At 45.5% G+C, this 17,676-nt stretch overlaps 1 protein-coding gene across 8 annotated transcripts in view; it reads left to right on the plus strand.

The window, feature by feature from the left end:
• Positions 1 to 17,676, plus strand: part of SLC20A2 (solute carrier family 20 member 2) — a 111,264-nt gene that overhangs the window by 67,759 nt on the left and 25,829 nt on the right. For 6 of the 8 annotated variants that reach the window (XM_069978109.1, XM_069978111.1, XM_069978107.1 and 3 more), the window contains 2 exons: positions 7,003 to 7,607; positions 15,276 to 15,416. In XM_069978109.1, the coding sequence (XP_069834210.1) occupies positions 7,319 to 7,607; positions 15,276 to 15,416 (430 nt within the window). In that variant the 5' untranslated portion in view covers positions 7,003 to 7,318. Of the gene's footprint in view, positions 1 to 1,366; positions 1,447 to 7,002; positions 7,608 to 15,275; positions 15,417 to 17,676 lie in introns of those variants that run through there. The other 2 variants (XM_069978105.1, XM_069978113.1) reach the window with 1 other exon arrangement.

The following is a 17,676-nucleotide window of genomic DNA, read 5'->3' on the forward strand; positions in this document are numbered from 1 at the left end:
AGGGGAGGTGTATGTGGCGGGATCAGTATATGATGTATATATGGCGCTGTGACTGTGCTGTCATGGTATAGGGGAGGCTCCTGTGCTGCATCATTTTCTCTGTTCCTGAAGTCTGTAACGCTGTATATTCCTGTTATACCTATAGCACAATGTGCGCCATCATTATACCCGAGGGGCCTGGTGTGTGACACCTAAATTCTCAGGATGCCATGTGTGACACTACTACATTCAGGTGGCATGGTGTGTTACAGTCAGGGGGTACAGTATACATGGTCCTGTTACAGTCAGGGGGTACAGTATACACGGTCCTGTTACAGTCAGGGGGTACAGTATACATGGTCCTGTTACAGTCAGGGGGTACAGTATACATGGTCCTGTTACAGTCAGGGGGTACAGTATACACGGTCCTGTTACAGTCAGGGGGTACAGTATACACGGTCCTGTTACAGTCAGGGGGTACAGTATACACGGTCCTGTTACAGTCAGGGGGTACAGTATACATGGTCCTGTTACAGTCAGGGGGGTACAGTATACACGGTCCTGTTACAGTCAGGGGGTACAGTATACACGGTCCTGTTACAGTCAGGGGGTACAGTATACATGGTCCTGTGACAGTCAAGGGGGTACAGTATACATGGTCCTGTTAGTCATGGGGTACAGTATACATGGTCCTGTTACAGTCAGGGAGTACAGTATACATGGTCCTGTTACAGTCAGGGGGGTACAGTATACATGGTCCTGTTACAGTCAGTGGGTACAGTATACAAAATCCTGTTACAGTCAGGGGGGTACAGTATACATGGTCCTGTTACAGTCAGGGGGGTACAGTATACACGGTCCTGTTACAGTCAGGGGGTACAGTATACACGGTCCTGTTACAGTCAGGGGGTACAGTATACACGGTCCTGTTACAGTCAGGGGGTACAGTATACATGACCCCCACATACAGTATAGCCTCCTGGCTGTCCCCGCATAGCGTACAGTCTATTCGGGGGGGGGGGGCGCCATTTGTCTTCTCTGCCTAGGGCACCAAAACTCCTTGTCCCGGCCCTGTACACAGCTACTACAGTCCCCTCATTGTAAGGACTGGATACACTGATAAGCCATTGCTGTTTTAGCCAGGTATAACCTTTTGTAACAGGGGACCGCCATGTTACCGGGCCGCTGTGTGGTAAGCCCCGTTATCCCGCCATGTGCCGCCTCGTCTCTATATATGGCTGTGCTCGGTGACACTGCCTCTCCTCCGCTTCCCTCAGCCTCCAGTACACACTACGCATGCGCTAACGGGCGGGCATTGTTACTGTGCATGACTTCATTGGAAGTGGCGCTCTGACGTCTTGGGCGGATCAATATGGCAGAGCTCCGCCCCCTGTCCCAGAGTGCAGAGCCATCAGCAGTAACCTGCAGGGAAGCGAGAGCGGCGCTTGGTCCCATTGATCTGCCCAGGTGAGTGAGCGGCAGTGCGGCGGGCCCGCTGGGCCCGGAGACGGGAGCCGTGTCCTTGGGTGATGGCTGCAGCCTGGTGTGTGCGGAACCCTGTACGGAGGAGATAGGCGGGAGGGAGACATGTGCCTGTCATGAGGGGGACTGGGGCAGGAAATGGAGAGGCTGCACGGGTCCCTGATGGATACTGACTGGGCTGGGGCTGCTATATGGAAGACAGGAGCGGGGCCGCTATACGGAGGATAGGAGCCGCACTGACAGGAGCGGGGCCGCTATACGGAGGATAGGAGCCGCACTGACAGGAGCGGGGCCGCTATACGGAGGATAGGAGCCGCACTGACAGGAGCGGGGCCGCTATACGGAGGATAGGAGCCGCACTGACAGGAGCAGGGGGGGATAGGTGCTGCACTGACAGGAGCGGGGGGATAGGTGCTGCACTGACAGAAGCGGGGGGATAGGTGCTGCACTGACAGGAGCGGGGGGGATAGGTGCTGCACTGACAGAAGCGGGGGGATAGGTGCTGCACTGACAGGAGCGGGGGGGATAGGTGCTGCACTGACAGGAGCGGGGGGGATAGGTGCTGCACTGACAGGAGCGGGGGGATAGGTGCTGCACTGACAGGAGCGGGGGGATAGGTGCTGCACTGACAGCGGGGCCGCTATACGGAGGATAGGTGCTGCACTCACAGGAGCGGGGCCGCTATACGGAGGATAGGTGCTGCACTCACAGGAGCGGGGCCGCTATACGGAGGATAGGTGCTGCACTCACAGGAGCGGGGCCGCTATACGGAGGATAGGTGCTGCACTGACAGGAGCGGGGCCGCTATACGGAGGATAGGTGCTGCACTGACAGGAGCGGGGCCGCTATACGGAGGATAGGTGCTGCACTGCCGGGCACTGACAGGAGCGGGGCCGCTATACACAGGATAGATGCTGCACTGCCGGGCACTGACAGGAGCGGGGCCGCTATACACAGGATAGGTGCTGCACTGCCGGGCACTGACAGGAGCGGGGCCGCTATACACAGGATAGGTGCTGCACTGCCGGGCACTGACAGGAGCGGGGCCGATATACACAGGATAGGTGCTGCACTGCCGGGCACTGACAGGAGCGGGGCCGATATACACAGGATAGGTGCTGCACTGCCGGGCACTGACAGGAGCGGGGCCGATATACACAGGATAGGTGCTGCACTGCCAGGCACTGACAGGAGCGGGGCCGCTATACACAGGATAGGAGCCGCACTGACAGGAGCGGGGGGATAGGAGCCGCACTGACAGGAGCGGGGGGATAGGAGCCGCACTGACAGGAGCGGGGGGATAGGAGCCGCACTGACAGGAGCGGGGGGATAGATAGGAGCCGCACTGACAGGAGCGGGGCCGCTATACGGAGGATAGGAGCCGCACTGACAGGAGTGGGGCCGCTATACGGAGGATAGGAGCCGCACTGACAGGAGCGGGGCCGCTATACACAGGATAGGTGCTGCACTGCCGGGCACTGACAGGAGCGGGGCCGCTATACACAGGATAGGAGCCGCACTGACAGGAGCGGGGGGATAGATAGGAGCCGCACTGACAGGAGCGGGGCCGCTATATGGAGGATAGGAGCCGCACTGACAGGAGCGGGGCCGCTATACGGAGGATAGGAGCCGCACTGACAGGAGCGGGGCCGCTATACAGAGGATAGGTGCTGCACCGCCGGGCACTGACAGGAGCGGGCCGCTATACAGAGGATAGGTGCTGCACCGCCGGGCACTGACAGGAGCGGGCCGCTATACAGAGGATAGGTGCTGCACCGCCGGGCACTGACAGGAGCGGGCCGCTATACACATGATAGGAGCCGCACTGACACGATGGGAGCCCTGTGGATTGTCCCTCGTGTCCTCCGTAGTTCCCCTGTAATCTCCCTGTATGTCTCTATGGAGAGGCAGGAGACGTGTGCTGCTCTGTACACAGGCGGGCTATGGAGGCGCTCCTCAGTAATATAGCACTACTGCTGCTCACAGTGTTGGGGTCACGTGTTCAGCTGACGTCATGAAGGGCATAGGTGGGCACCTGGCATATGGCGCTGGCTTTCCCTTGGTGATATAACACCAGGCAGCCCCATTGGTAGCTGCTGTATAGAGGAGACTATACCAAGTGTGGCCGGCAGGTGGCAGCAGCAGAAGGGAACCATGTGGCTGTCAGGCAGGATGCCACTATACGGTGTATATACTGTGTATATAGAGGGTCACATGATTACACTGTGCTTGGGAGCTGTGGTGTGGATACAGGATGAGGGGCAATGACTGGTCATGTATTTGCCATGCTCTACAACAGGGATGTCAAGCTCCAGCCCTCCAGCTGTTGGAAAACTACACTTCCCATCAGGCCTGCACAGCTAATGCTTTGGCTATCCAGGCATGATGGTATTGGGCTGGTGTTTGACACCCCTGTTCTAGAATGTGTCCCCAGCATGCTAGCATTCATCTGTATACCCTAATACAGAGTGACATCACTGTACAATGTACCCAGCATTCCCCATCCTGGGGCTCCTGCTGTTCCAGCAATACTACACATCAGGGACCACTGTCCTATACAATAGCCTTGTTTATTCATAGGATGACACACTGGTTATAGTTCTGCGGCAGGTTGGGGTTATCGGTGTCCCAGACAATGATATATTTGATTTATAGGATAGCACATTAGCATGCTGGGAGTTGTAGTTCTGCAGCAGGTTGGGGGATGAGTGTCCCAGACAATGATATAGTTGATACATAGGATATTGCGCTTTCCTCGCAGCGGTCTCTGATGTGGCTGATGAGTCAGGATGTCATTTGTGCTGCCCGTCACATCTGATGGTGTCATCACAGTCAGCGCTCTGAACGGCTTCATCTGCCATTGTAACAATTACTTTTTTTTTTTTCTTTTTTTTCCTCAGCAACAAATTCTCTCTAGTTTTTGTTGGGTTGAGGATGTGCCTCCGAGTATTTCACATGATTCAGGGAATAAAAGGATTAACAGCTCCGCAGATAAGTTTTAATAATTCATGAGATGTGAATGAAGTTTAGTTGCCTAACGCCGTCACGTGCAGCTTACAACCTGTCAGGGCGCTTACATGGCGGTGAGGTGGCATGGGGGCTCGATGCCTCGGTAATACTTCTGCCTACATTAGAGCATCATCATCCTCAGTCTACTCAGCCAATCCTAGTAAAGGAAGACCCTCCTTATGTTGTTTGAAGTACCTTAAATGTATTGTTTGCCAGGGGGGGGGGGGGGTCTTCAGACTAAAGGCCCTATTCCACGGAACGATTATCGGCCGTTATGGCCAATGATCGTCCCGTGGAATAGAAGGCAACGATCAGCCGACATCGTTCATGTCGGCTAATCGTTGCAGTTGTTTGTCTTTCAACATGAAAGACAAACAACTCCTACAGCAACGATCTGCTGCCGCCGCTCTTTGGTACAGGAGCAGCGGCGGCAGCAGCAGACTGCTGCTGTGTGCTATGGGCTGCCCGGACAATCTAGCGATCACCTGGGCAGCCCCCCCGGACTCGCTCGGTGCTGGTGCGTGTAAAAGCGGCGGCAGCGAGTGGGGAATGAGAAGCAAACGAGCTGAAATGTATATAAATGTTAGAAATGGAGGGGTATTGGGGTCATAGAGGTGTTAAAGGGGTACTCCAGCAAAAAAAATAAAAAAAAAAATTGACGTCAACTGGTGTCAGTTATATAGGTTTGTAAATTATTTAACATTCTCCAGTACTTATCAGCTGCTGTCTGTCCTGCAGGAAGTGGTGTATTCTTTCCAATCTGACACAGTGCTCTCTGCTGCCACCTTTATCCATGATAAGAACTGCTTAGAGTAGCCGTAAATCCCTATAGATAACCTCTCCTGCTCATGACAGTTCATGTCACAGACAGCAGTGTGTCAGACTGGAAAGAATACACCACTTCCTGCAGGACATACAGCAGCTGATAGGTACTGAAAGACTGTAGATTTTTAAATAAAAGTAATTTTAGATCTGTATAGTTTTCTGACACCAGTTGATTTGAAAATACAGAACCACACGATCCTGTCATTTCAAAGGCCGAACAAATTCGAAATGTTTCCCCCTTCCTGGCATGATGATAATACATCATGCCCTGTGGGGAAACAGTCCAGTACAGGGATTCACCTTTTTTAATATACAAATACTATATATAACCTCCTTAAAGCGACTCTGTACCCACAATCTGTCCCCCCCAAACCACTTGTACCTACGAATAGCTGCTTTTAATCCAAGATCTGTCCTGGGGTCCGTTTGGCAGGTGATGCAGTTATTGTCCTAAAAAACAACTTTTAAACTTGCAGCCCTGTGCCAAACGGCCGTGGCCTAGATTGTGTATGCCTTAGACGATGGGTCTCCAAACTGCGGCTCTCCAGCTGTTGCAATAATACATTTCCCATCATGCCTGGACAGCCAAATCCAAACCTTTAGCTTTCCGGGCATGATGGGTATTGTGGTGGTTGGAGAGCCGCAGTTTGGAGACCTAGACTTGCCCTAGACTTGCAACATCTCTCCGTCCCTTCTCCACATTCTTCATCATTAGGAACGCCCCAAGAACAATTTCTCCTATTCATCACCTGTGTGAACACTGCACATGAGCTGGATCATTTATAACGATCAGCGTTTAGACAGAACGATACATCGTACGGAAAAGTCGTTATGCGATCGCTTAACGAAATCGTTGAAAGAATGTTTAAACGGAACGATCTGCGAATTTTTTGCGAACGACCAACGATAATTTGAGAACATGTTGAAAGATCAAAATGAACGATTTCTCGCTCGTTGCTTGATCGTTCGCTGCGCTTACAGGCACAATTATCGTTCTAATTTGATCGTTATCGTGCAAATTCGAACGATAAATCGTTCCGTGTAAAAGGACCGTTAGTGATGAGGAGGACGGGGAGGCATTGCAATCCTAGGGCGGACACACAATGAAGGCCACGCCAATTTCATTAAATTTGGATTAAAAGCAGCTACCCGAAGGTACAAGTGGTTTGGGGAGGGGGGGGGGTCAGATTGTGCGTACAGAGTCGCTTTAACCACGTCGTTTTTAAATAACAGATACTCACTGCAGTTCCCCTTTAAACACAATCCACCTGCTTGCACAATGTTTTGTGTAGCTGCTGTTTGGGCCGTAGTATGGGGCACAGTAGTCAGGATGACCTGTTAATGAACAATGCCCTTTCACGTCCCTGCTGCGTGCTGCACTATACTATATCAGGCAGTCACACAGAAGCCGAGTGAGCTCCACATTACTCGGAACCATATAAAATGTATGTATAGCTATGTTATTCCAGGGCGCACATTTCTTCTTCCTTTGAACTGTCCTTATTCTTGTACACGTGTTTCGGCCAGACAGTGTTGAATTTCAGCCGTGCTTACATAACTGAGCTTGTTGGGTCTTATAATAATCTTATTTCTTTGTGTATGAGGGTTGAAATGTCACATGCTGAAGCTAAAACCCGGCCAGCAGATTTATTTCTTCTTTTGTTACATTTACTTTACAATAATTCTTATTATGTGTTTTTTTTGTAGGACTGAATAATATCAAGAAAACTCATTTGGGAGAAAAATATGGAATGCGCGTCACTGGTGACTGAGCACGCCCACAGCAACTTTACTGACAGTACTTTTATAATCCTTAGTTAGCACTTTGTTCATTCTCTTGAACACTAACTAGCAATTTCCAGATAGAGCCGATCGCTGTTTACGTAGCTCTGCTCGACAGGTTTTCATACGGTGGAGCCGGCTTCATTTAGTCTGTTGTTCTGTTTGTTCTTGCTCTACTTTTTTTTTTTACTACTTCATCATCTTTTTTGGCCTGGAATAAGGATAAAACCAATCAGCAAAAATGGTTCTGGATGACTATTTATGGATGGTTATATTGGGCTTCGTCATAGCTTTCATCTTGGCCTTTTCTGTCGGTGCGAATGACGTGGCCAATTCGTTTGGCACGGCGGTGGGTTCGGGAGTGGTGACTTTGCGGCAGGCGTGCATATTGGCTTCAATTTTTGAAACGACCGGCTCTGTGCTGCTAGGAGCTAAAGTTGGGGAAACTATCCGGAAAGGTATCATCGATGTAAACCTTTACAACAGCTCTGTGGATTTACTGATGGCGGGAGAGGTTAGCGCTATGGTTGGTAAGTAGCTTGTTGGTTATGTTTTTTTGCTGTTCTCTCTCACTCCTCTATAAAAAAAAAAAAAAAAAAAAAAAAATATATTATATATATATATATATATATATATATATATATATATATATATATATATATGCACCTGTGTGTGTTGCTAGTACTCGCTTAGTTGGTTTGGGTATTATTGATTTCTCTGCCTAATCCTGACCACTGCCATTCTACCAGTTACCTGCATTTTGTGGCGTTGAGTAATCACATTTTTAAAGGTCATTGTTTTTTCTACAAACTTTGCATAAATCTGTAATGCAAGGGAATTTAGGGCTGGGCGATATGGCCCCAAAAATTAGATTTAATTTTTTTTTATTTTTTTTACATTACGGACAATTCTCAATTTAAATCTCAATCTTTTATTTTTATTTTTTGCTAAATAGAACATTTTCTCTCTGCAGTCTCCTCAGATGCTATGATCGAGGCAGCAACTGTGTATTCACACAGTAACAAATAGTAGACAAGCCCCCTCTGTGCCCCATATAAGAAGTTATGCCTAATATGTTCATCCGCATATCGTGGATGAGGAGGGTAGTAGTAGAGGTACAGTGGATTAGGGACGTAGTAGTAGTAGAGGTATAGTGGATAGTAGTAGTAGCAAGGTACTGGTAGCACAGTACTAGAAGGCATAGTGTGGTGCTGTTCTGGCTCTTCACCTGCTCTCCATTGATTGTATTATTTGGGTTGGTTTCCTGCCTGTCTCTCTGGTTATGCCCTGCTTCTGTGTATGGGCGGTGGTAATGAAGTAGATGTTACAGCGATGGATCCAGCTGGGGGTGTTCTTCAGATGCAACTCCAGGCCCGGCTGGGATGAGTGTGTCACCTACCTGTAGCTGTAGGTTGCCAGTAACCATGCCACCAGGGCCCTGAGCTTCTGGCTGTGTGATGCAGAGCTCAGGCCACGGATGCCACTGACAACTGGAAAGTAAGGGTCCATTTACACAGAAAGATTATCTGCCAAAGATTTGAAGCCAAAGCCAGAAACAGACTATAAACAGAGATCAGGTTTTAAAGGAAAGCCTGAGATTTTTCCTCTTTTCAAATCCATTCCTGGCTTTGGCTTAAAAAAAATCTGTCAGATAAATCTCTTTGTAAACCCGCCATTAAACTTCTCAATCAGGAAACAAATTATCAGCTTGCTGAGGGATGGGATTACAGAGGTTATAGTAATGGTGTGTTTACAGAGAGAGATTTATCTGACAGATTTTTGAAACCAAAGCCAGGAACAGGTGCATTTTTAAACCTATTCCTGGCTTTGGCTTCCAAATCTCTGTGTATCATCCCAGTGCTCACACTTAAGACTGCTCAGTACTGCTCCATAATGTTCTCCATATTACTTCTGGGGGAGTGCTGCCCCTGCCCAGATTTCCTGCTAATAAATCCAAATAGATTTTCCTTATGTGTTAAGAGGCCTTAGTCTTTACAGTAGTCATAGCAAGGAGTCTCCCTACGACCTCTGGCATTACCTGTAGAATCACCACACTTCGAGGATGTTCAATTTACAGATATGACACAGAATGTTTAATGGCTGAATATTCTGGCTTTATGAAACCTTAAAGTGTACCTGTCGTTTTAAAAAAAAAAAACACTTGACTTGTCATAGTCATGTCAAAAGGTTTGAGTATTCAGAAGATAGAGCTGGGAGAGGACCGCAGCTGCAGCACAATTTATCCCCGCTCTGACCGAGTTATAAGTCAGACTTTTTTTTTTTTTCTGCCACGGAAATTCCGCTATGTGAACTGCAGAGCACAAATTCCATTGAACTCAATGGAATTTGGCTCTGCACTATATTTTCAGGCGGAATTTTCAGTGAGTAAAATTTAGCGCTGATTCCTCCATGTGAACTGGCCCTTAGTTTACATTTGATATTTTTTTGTTCTAAGAACTTGTCTGTGCCTGTAGTGAAGCCTCCATTGTTTTGCTGTGATTAGGTCCTGGGGTAGACTGTTCCACAGATCACTGTTCTCATGGTAAAGAAGGCGTGTCGCCTCCTGAGATTGAACCTGAACTCTTAGCATGTGATTACCGGTGGCTGAAGAAGTTGGTTGCAGCCCTGAGGAGTCTGGGGAAAACAATGGATACAGCCAAAGGCTGTTACTACAAAACACTCTAAAAACAGGGTCCTGCAAACCTTCAGATACTACAGATTCCAAGACAATCTAACCTGTGAATCCAGCGTTGTCTCTGAGCAAAAAGCCTGCAGTCTCCGCAGACTGTTTCTCAGCTTTTCCTGCTCACGTATCCTCCTTGGCCCCTCCTCCCTCCATAGGCTCTTATGGGCAGCGTATGATAAGTGAGGGACTATAAGGGGAAACGGCCTTGTGAGTTCAGAATGAAGCTCTTTTGCATTATAGAATAGTTTATTATATTTGCATTAGTGATTTGAAGTTGTTTTGCAGTTAGTCTAATGTATACTGTGCATCCGTAGCCCTCCCCATCTTTAATCGTCTGCAACCTGTCCACATTTGCATGGACGTCTACATTCAGGAATTCAATTCACGATAGGTCATTCGCAAGTACCGAGCGCACAATGGCTTGCCCCTCCTTGTTTTTTTGTTTCACGGATTACAACCCTGACACAGATCTGTAAGACTTGGTTCACACCGTTTTTTTTTTTTTTTTTTGTTTGTTTTTTTTTTCCATCCATTTTTTTTTTGCAAAAAAGGATGGGAAAAACGAATACATGTTTTTTTTATCTGTTTTCCATTGAATTCCCTTATTACAAAAAAGGGATCAAAACATACATAGTCGACCTCATTTTTTTGTGTCCGTTAAAAAACGGTTCCGTTTTTTTTATCATGGAATTCAATGGAAAAACAGATCAAAATGGATGCACACACACATCCGTTTTTCATCCATTTTTTTTGCAAAAACGGATAAAAAAAAATGGATTGCAAAAACAGTGTCAACCCAGCCTTAGGGCCCTATTCCACCGGATGATTATCGTTTGCATAGTCGTTAACGATTAACGATCTCAAACGACCGCTATTGCGAAAGACCTGAAAACGTTCACTCATTTCCATGGAACGATAATTGTTACTTATGATCGTAATTGCGATAGTTTTTTCTTCGCTATTTATTTGCTGTTGCGTTCGTATCTATTGCGAACGACCAAACGATGTCTTATTCAATGCGAACGATTTGCGAACGAGCAACGATAAAAATAGGTCCAGGTCTTATAAAGCGATCAACAATTATCGTTTATCAATTACGATTATCGTTTACATTCGAACGACTTAACGATAATCTAAACGATAATCGTCCGGTGGAATAGGGCCCTTACTTGACCAGATGTATGGACCAAAGAAATGAATAGGTCCACATTCTGTCCGCAGTATATTCGGTAACAGCCTTTCTTGTGTTGATTCCATAATTGTTGCCGGCAGCAGTCCTTGCTGTCAGGAAGCTACATACTAGCGTCAGATCTGCAGCGGATATGGCGCAGTCACATGTAGCGTACCAGCTTCACATTTGAGCAGATGATATGAATATACTCTGAAGGGTACATTGACTCCCTATAAATCTGGCTTGGCAGACTCTCCAAATTTACAGCTGAGATCAGACATCAGAAAGTGTTGCATTACCACTTACACACTGCCATAAAACTAGGTCTTTGTACATAGAAAGAAAAATGCATGGGATTTCTAATTTGTGATCATTTGCTCTTCTGTCACCTTCAGTGTTGCTTGCTTGCACCCATCATATTTTGTGGTTGTTTTTGTACAGGAAGTGATTAATTATTTGTGGTTTTGCCACTTTCCTTATTGTGAAATGTTTATAAATAAACTGGGATCTAAGACTGCTAATGTATTGGTCCCTTCCTTAACATGCAACATAAATAGCAGTTCAGGCCCCTCCAGACTGACCTCCTTATCCAGAGTACATGGACACCTTGCCAGGGACATTTTCAGTTCCTGCTTAAAATATTGCTGGTTAGTCACATGAGAGACTAATACATATTAATACAATCTCCTGTGTAAAACACAATACTGAGGTGCTGTACGGACTCGGTGGAGGCACATGAACAATAGAGACTTTATAACATGGCAGGTAAACTGTTACACAGTCACTTGGAAGAGAATTACAAACATTTAGTTTTAGGATATGTTGCCATTGCCATGTAGTATATATGCTATGGATTTTATGCTAAAAGAATAAACCAATATAAATTAAAGGGATATTCTGCTAAAATGTAAGCTTTTATTATGTTGTCGCCCTTGCGGAGAACATAACAAACAGCCTATTCTTACCTTTTCACGCTCCCCCACTGTCCTCCTGCGTCATCCTTGGGCCCTGGCTGAACGATCCCACCTTTACTTCCTAGATGGACTCATCTGACAGTGACAGCCTGCTTAGCCAGTAACTGGCCGCTGCGCTGTCCCGTTACAGTCAGTGATTGGCTGTGTAGGCTGTCACTGCCAGACAAGTTCATCTAGGAAGTGGAGGCAGGATTGTTAAGCCAGGGCCCAAGGATGACGCGGGAGGACACCGGGGGAGTGCGAAGAATTGCGATTAGGCTGTTTGTTCTGTGCCAAGGCAGCAATTTAATAAGTGTTTAATTTCAGCAGAATACTCATTTAAACTCAGCATATAATCTGTAGTTTATACCCCAGGGCTTCTCATTTTTTTTTTCTATTGAGGTCACACTCAAAATACCAAAGTGCTGCCTGGGCCTCACCTCAGGATGTTAACTGGAAATTAAAGGGAATCTGTCAGCTCCCGAGCCCTACCTAAGGTGCTGGCAGTTGGCAGTCCCCTTAGGTTTGGTCATTTTCTGTGCAGCGGATTATGCACAATCTCTAGTCTCCTACTGTACTGAAGAGGCAAAAAAGAGTTGTTTGTGCCACTCTCTGGCACACCACTCCTTCCTCCTCCCTCTCCTTCATGAATAATCAATGCTGCCTGGCCTCCTGCTCGCTCAGCTGTCAGATGAGTCTATCTAGGAAGTAAAGGTGGGATCGTTCAGCCAGTGTCTCTGATTGCAGATCAGTCCTCTGTAGGCAGTTTGTGTCTGGAGTTGAATCTCTAATCCCAAATGTGTTGGAGCTGTGGTCTAGGGATAACTCTCTTATCTAGAGACCTGCCAGCAGTTAATTCTCTGGTTCAAATCCCCTGATGAAAATGATACAGGTCTTTATTCCCCCCCCCCCCCCCCTCATTATTGTATCATTTTTTAAGGCAATATTCACACATGGTATTTTGCTCAGTATGTTGGTCCGTATTTTGCAACCAAAACCAGGAGTGGATTGAAAGACTATAATTACTGTTGAAATTGAGCAGATGGCCGTCATTTAATGGCAAATATCAGCCGTTGTTTTAAAATAACAGTAATAATTTGCCATCCACTCAATTTCAGCAGTGTTTGAACATAGCCTTTCTGTGTTTTCAATCCACTCCTGGTTTTAGTTGCAAAATACTGTGTGTGAACATAGCCTTAAAAATGATACAATAATGAGTTAAAAAATAAAAACAAAGACCTCTATTTAATTTCCATTAGGGGATTTGAACCAGAGAATGAACTGCTGACAAGTCTAGACAGGTGAGTTACCCCTAGACCACAGCTCCAACACATTTGGGATCAGAGATTCAACTATAAGTTTCTTTCAGACATATCTGCCTACAGAGGACTGGTCTGCAATCAGAGACACTGGCTGACAGCTGAGGGAGCAGGAGGCCAAGCAGCTTAATTATTCATGAAGTAGAGGGAGGAGGAAGAGAGGTGTGCCAGAGTGTGGTACAAACAACTCCTCTTTGCCTCTTCAGTACAGTAGGAGACCGAGATTGTGCTTACTAGGGGACTGCCAGCTACAGCACACTGTCAGCACCTTAGGTAGGGCCCGGGAGCTGACAGATTCCTTTTAAAGGGGTTATCTAGCATTTGTAAAACATGGTCACTTTAAAGGGGCTGGACAGTCAACGGCAATTCGGGGAACGAGGAGTGTCATTGATTACCATGACAATTGGGGGCCTAACAATGCCCCTCGGATCTATTGTATAGTAACTACTATCAGGGTAACACTGACAGGTAATAATGCTTTGGAGTACTATGTTAATGTTTTTTGCATACAAATAATTGTTTTTCTTTTGGAGTTGTTTTTCAACCCCCCCCCCAAAAAAGAACAAAAAACAAACAACTCTTTAAGCCCCCTGATGATCACGACATTGAGCAGCACCATTTTTTCCCACTCATAACCACTGCTCATTTTGAACTGGAGACCCCATTGTCATGGCTGTGGTGGTACCAATGGTCAGTGAGTCTACATTACTTATCCTGGGGATCGGTGATAAAGTTGTGGGACCATCCTGGCATCATGTTCATCATAATTATTAGACGAATTGTTAGTTACCATTCTGCTGAACAGTCTTCATAGCTAAGCCTTCCTAGTGTAAAAAGCATTTTGTCATTTTGAGCTTGTTTATATATTGGGGGAGGGGGAGAATAGAAAGAAAATCAAGATTTCAATTTTAGGCCAGAATCGCACAGCCCTAAGTATTTGTATCAGGTACTTGAACATTTGTCTTTGTCATATCCACTAATAGTTATTCAAGTTACATTTATCAAGCATAAAAGGCCTACTCTCTACTCGCCTATTTAAACTTTTTTTTTTTTTTTTTTTTAACACGTCATTACAGTTAGAATCTAATCTCTTAACCCCTTAAAAAATGGCTTATTGCTGAACAATTGAGATGGGTCATGCATAGTTAGTCTGGTATTTTAAGAAAGTTGCTTAAAGGGAACCAATCCAAGATAAAATGACTGGTGCAGTTATAAATATAGTGTTATATACCCTCCAGCACTGTTTCCAGCCATATAAGTAATAGCTATGAGCACCACTCATATGGCCAAAATGCACATTGTAAATGATACCTGTATAGGCATTGGGGTGGTGCTTAGCAGCTAAGTAGTCAAGGCTTGCAGGAAACCACTTCGGGAATCATGCCTCTTCTTAGCATAAGAGCCAGTAGGGTCACAGGGCCGCCCCCTGGCGCATTACGGCTGGGTTCACACTACGTATATTTCAGTCAGTATTGTGGTCCTCATATTGCAACCAAAACCAGGAGTGGATTGAAAACACAAAGGATCTGTTCTCACAATGTTGAAATTGAGTGGATGGCCGTCATTTAATGGCAAATATTTGCTGTTATTTTAAAACAACGGCTGTTGTATTGAAATAATGGCCGTTATTTACTGTTATATGGCGGCCATCCACTCAATTTCAACATTGTGTGAACAGATCCCTTCTGTGTTTTTAATCCACTCCTGGTTTTGGTTGCAATATGAGGACCACAATACTGACTGAAATATACGTAGTGTGAACCCAGCCTAAAAGCTAAATGTTCTAAAAAGAAAAAATACCTATTGTTGAAACCTTATATCCACTCACGTTTTATAATAAATAATCTGACCATGTTCTTTTATAGACATTTAAAGGGATTATGGCAGAATTGTTTTTGCTATTACAAAAGGCACATTCCTCCTATTGTAAATAATAGGCAGCCCATTGCTAAAATCTCCCCCCCACCCCCCCCTTTTTTTTTAAGTGCTATTGCTCCTATTTGTGATCTTGCATCCGCGGTGTGTGTGGACCAGTAACAGTCTCCTCCTCCTCCTCCTCCTCTTTGCAGGTTCGGCTGTCTGGCAGTTGATCGCCTCCTTCCTGAAGCTTCCAATCTCCGGGACGCATTGCATAGTTGGAGCAACAATTGGCTTCTCTCTTGTTGCTGTCGGCTCACACAGTGTGCAGTGGATGCAGCTTGTCAAGATTGGTAATTGACATTTCCTTTTATGAGTGAGGGTATGTGGAAAAAGTTTCTAGAAATATCTGGTCAAAACAAAGTACACTTTTATTTAAAAAAAAAAATATATATATTTATATTATACAAAACACATAATAGAAGGGAGGCAACTCTTAAATAAATAATTTCCACTAAAACATGCATATCTACATAACATTTCCCCAAATTTCAGGTAAGGGATGCAATGGCAGATCTTTAAAGCGAATGAACTATCTCAAAATGCAAAAAAGTTTTTTTTTTCCATTACGCTGCTGATCCTGTTATCCCGGTGGCGCGGCCCATTTTTCAAAGCACTGCCCAGTTCCTAAGCCCGACGCAGTTTTCTTCCTGACAGGGTAACGAAGAAAAAAAATTGGGAATTCTGAGATGGTACATCCACTTAAAAGGCTATGTTCACTCGACATAAACAATGGCTGTTATTTGGCTCTAAAAACAATGGCTGTTGTTTTAAAGGCAAATTGCATTGAAGTCTAGGGACAACGGACAGAAATAATTGACATGATTGTTATTTCGACATAACAATGGCCATCATTCAATACGTTGAAACAACAACCGTTGTTTGCATTGACTTCAGTGAAAATAATTCCATAATGAAAAGAACGGCCATTGTGTAAATTGAAAACAACGGCTGTTCTTGTCATAAGTGTGTTGTGTGAACATAGCCTAAATATGAAAAACCACTCGTTCCAGTATTATTTCAGTTTCCGCTTTTTGGCCATGAATTGCTTTTCTGCCTAAAAGTATATGATGTTACAGACCACTGGACTGTTGCGAATTTTTTTTCTAAGAATTTTATATCGGTTGTAATCACAAGCAGTTTTGCAATATACTTTTTTTTTTTTCCTATGTTTAAATCAACTGTATGCACATGCCCACTATGTGTCTCTCTTCCTGTGAAATTGTAGTCCGTACTCCCTCTGTGCCGATATTTAGCCTTTTCTCTGTTAAAAAAAAAAAAAAAAAAAAAAAGACCAAACACAGTCCTTTGCACGCTCACAGACATGGCTTGGCATTGATTGACAGACATTCCTGAGAGCGCAGGGAGCGGGACAAGTCTTCATTGTGCATGTGTACAGCTGCTGTGCATCTACATACAGTAGAAGAAAATTCTGAGGGTGCTCGCATTGTATGGCCAGCTCTCCTGTCACACAGCACCAAAACCTCTGTAACCACACAGTGACATTTTGCCAACTGATTTGTTACATAACAAAGAGCAGTGTCTCCTGGTAAGCTGCAGAGCTGATGATATAATTAGCGAAATTAATAATATAATTATCCTAATTTAATTGATTTCAGTTCATACAGCCTGCATGATGAACAATCGCCTTTCCTTGTGTGAGTGCACAAAGGACTGGGACTTCCTGTGTTTGGAAAAGACCAAATATCAGCATCGGAGGGAGCATTGACCACAGTTTGGCCATACGTATGATGTAGATTTAAAGGGGTCCCCCGGCGAAAATCTTTTTCTTTTAAATCCACAGGTTTCAGAAAGTTATATAGATTTGTAATTTACTTCTATTTCAAAATCTCAAGTTTTTCAGTACTTACCAGCTGCTGTATGTCCTGCAGGAAGTGGTGTATTCTTTCCAGTCTAATACAGTGCTCTCTGCTGCTACCTCGGTCTAAGACAGGAACTGTCCAGAGCAGTAGCAAATCACCATAGAAAACCTCTCCTGCTCTGGACAGTTCCTGACATGGACAGAGGTGGCAGCAGAGAGCACTGTGTTAGACTGAAAAGAAAATGCCACTTCCTGCAGGACATACAGCAGGTTATAAGTACTGGAAGACTGGAAATTTTTACATAGAAGTAAATCACAAACCTATATAACTTTCTGAAACCAGTTGATTTGAAAGAAAAAGATCTTCGCTGAAAAACCCCTTTTGACATTAAAAACTCAAATAGAGTATATTGCAAAACTGCTTGTGATCATAGCCCCTGTTAAGTTCTTAAAAAAAAAAAAAATTTGCAACTGGTATGCTTTAACCCTTAGACGACCCAGGGCGTATAGTTACGCCATGGAAGTCTGTCCCCAGACGACCTAGGGCGTAACTGTACGCCCTGGGTGTTTCTCCCGCTATGAAGCGTGCTCCGGAGCGGAGCACGCTTCATAGCAGGTGGGGGCCGGCTGCAATCAGCAGCCGGGACCTCACCGGTAATGACACGCTGCAGCAATCGCACTGCCGCGTGTCATTAACTCCTTAAACACCGCGATCGCGGCGCGACCGCGGC

The sequence above is a fragment of the Dendropsophus ebraccatus genome, chromosome 7 (genome assembly GCF_027789765.1).
Source record: "Dendropsophus ebraccatus isolate aDenEbr1 chromosome 7, aDenEbr1.pat, whole genome shotgun sequence".
NCBI lineage: Eukaryota > Metazoa > Chordata > Amphibia > Anura > Hylidae > Dendropsophus > Dendropsophus ebraccatus.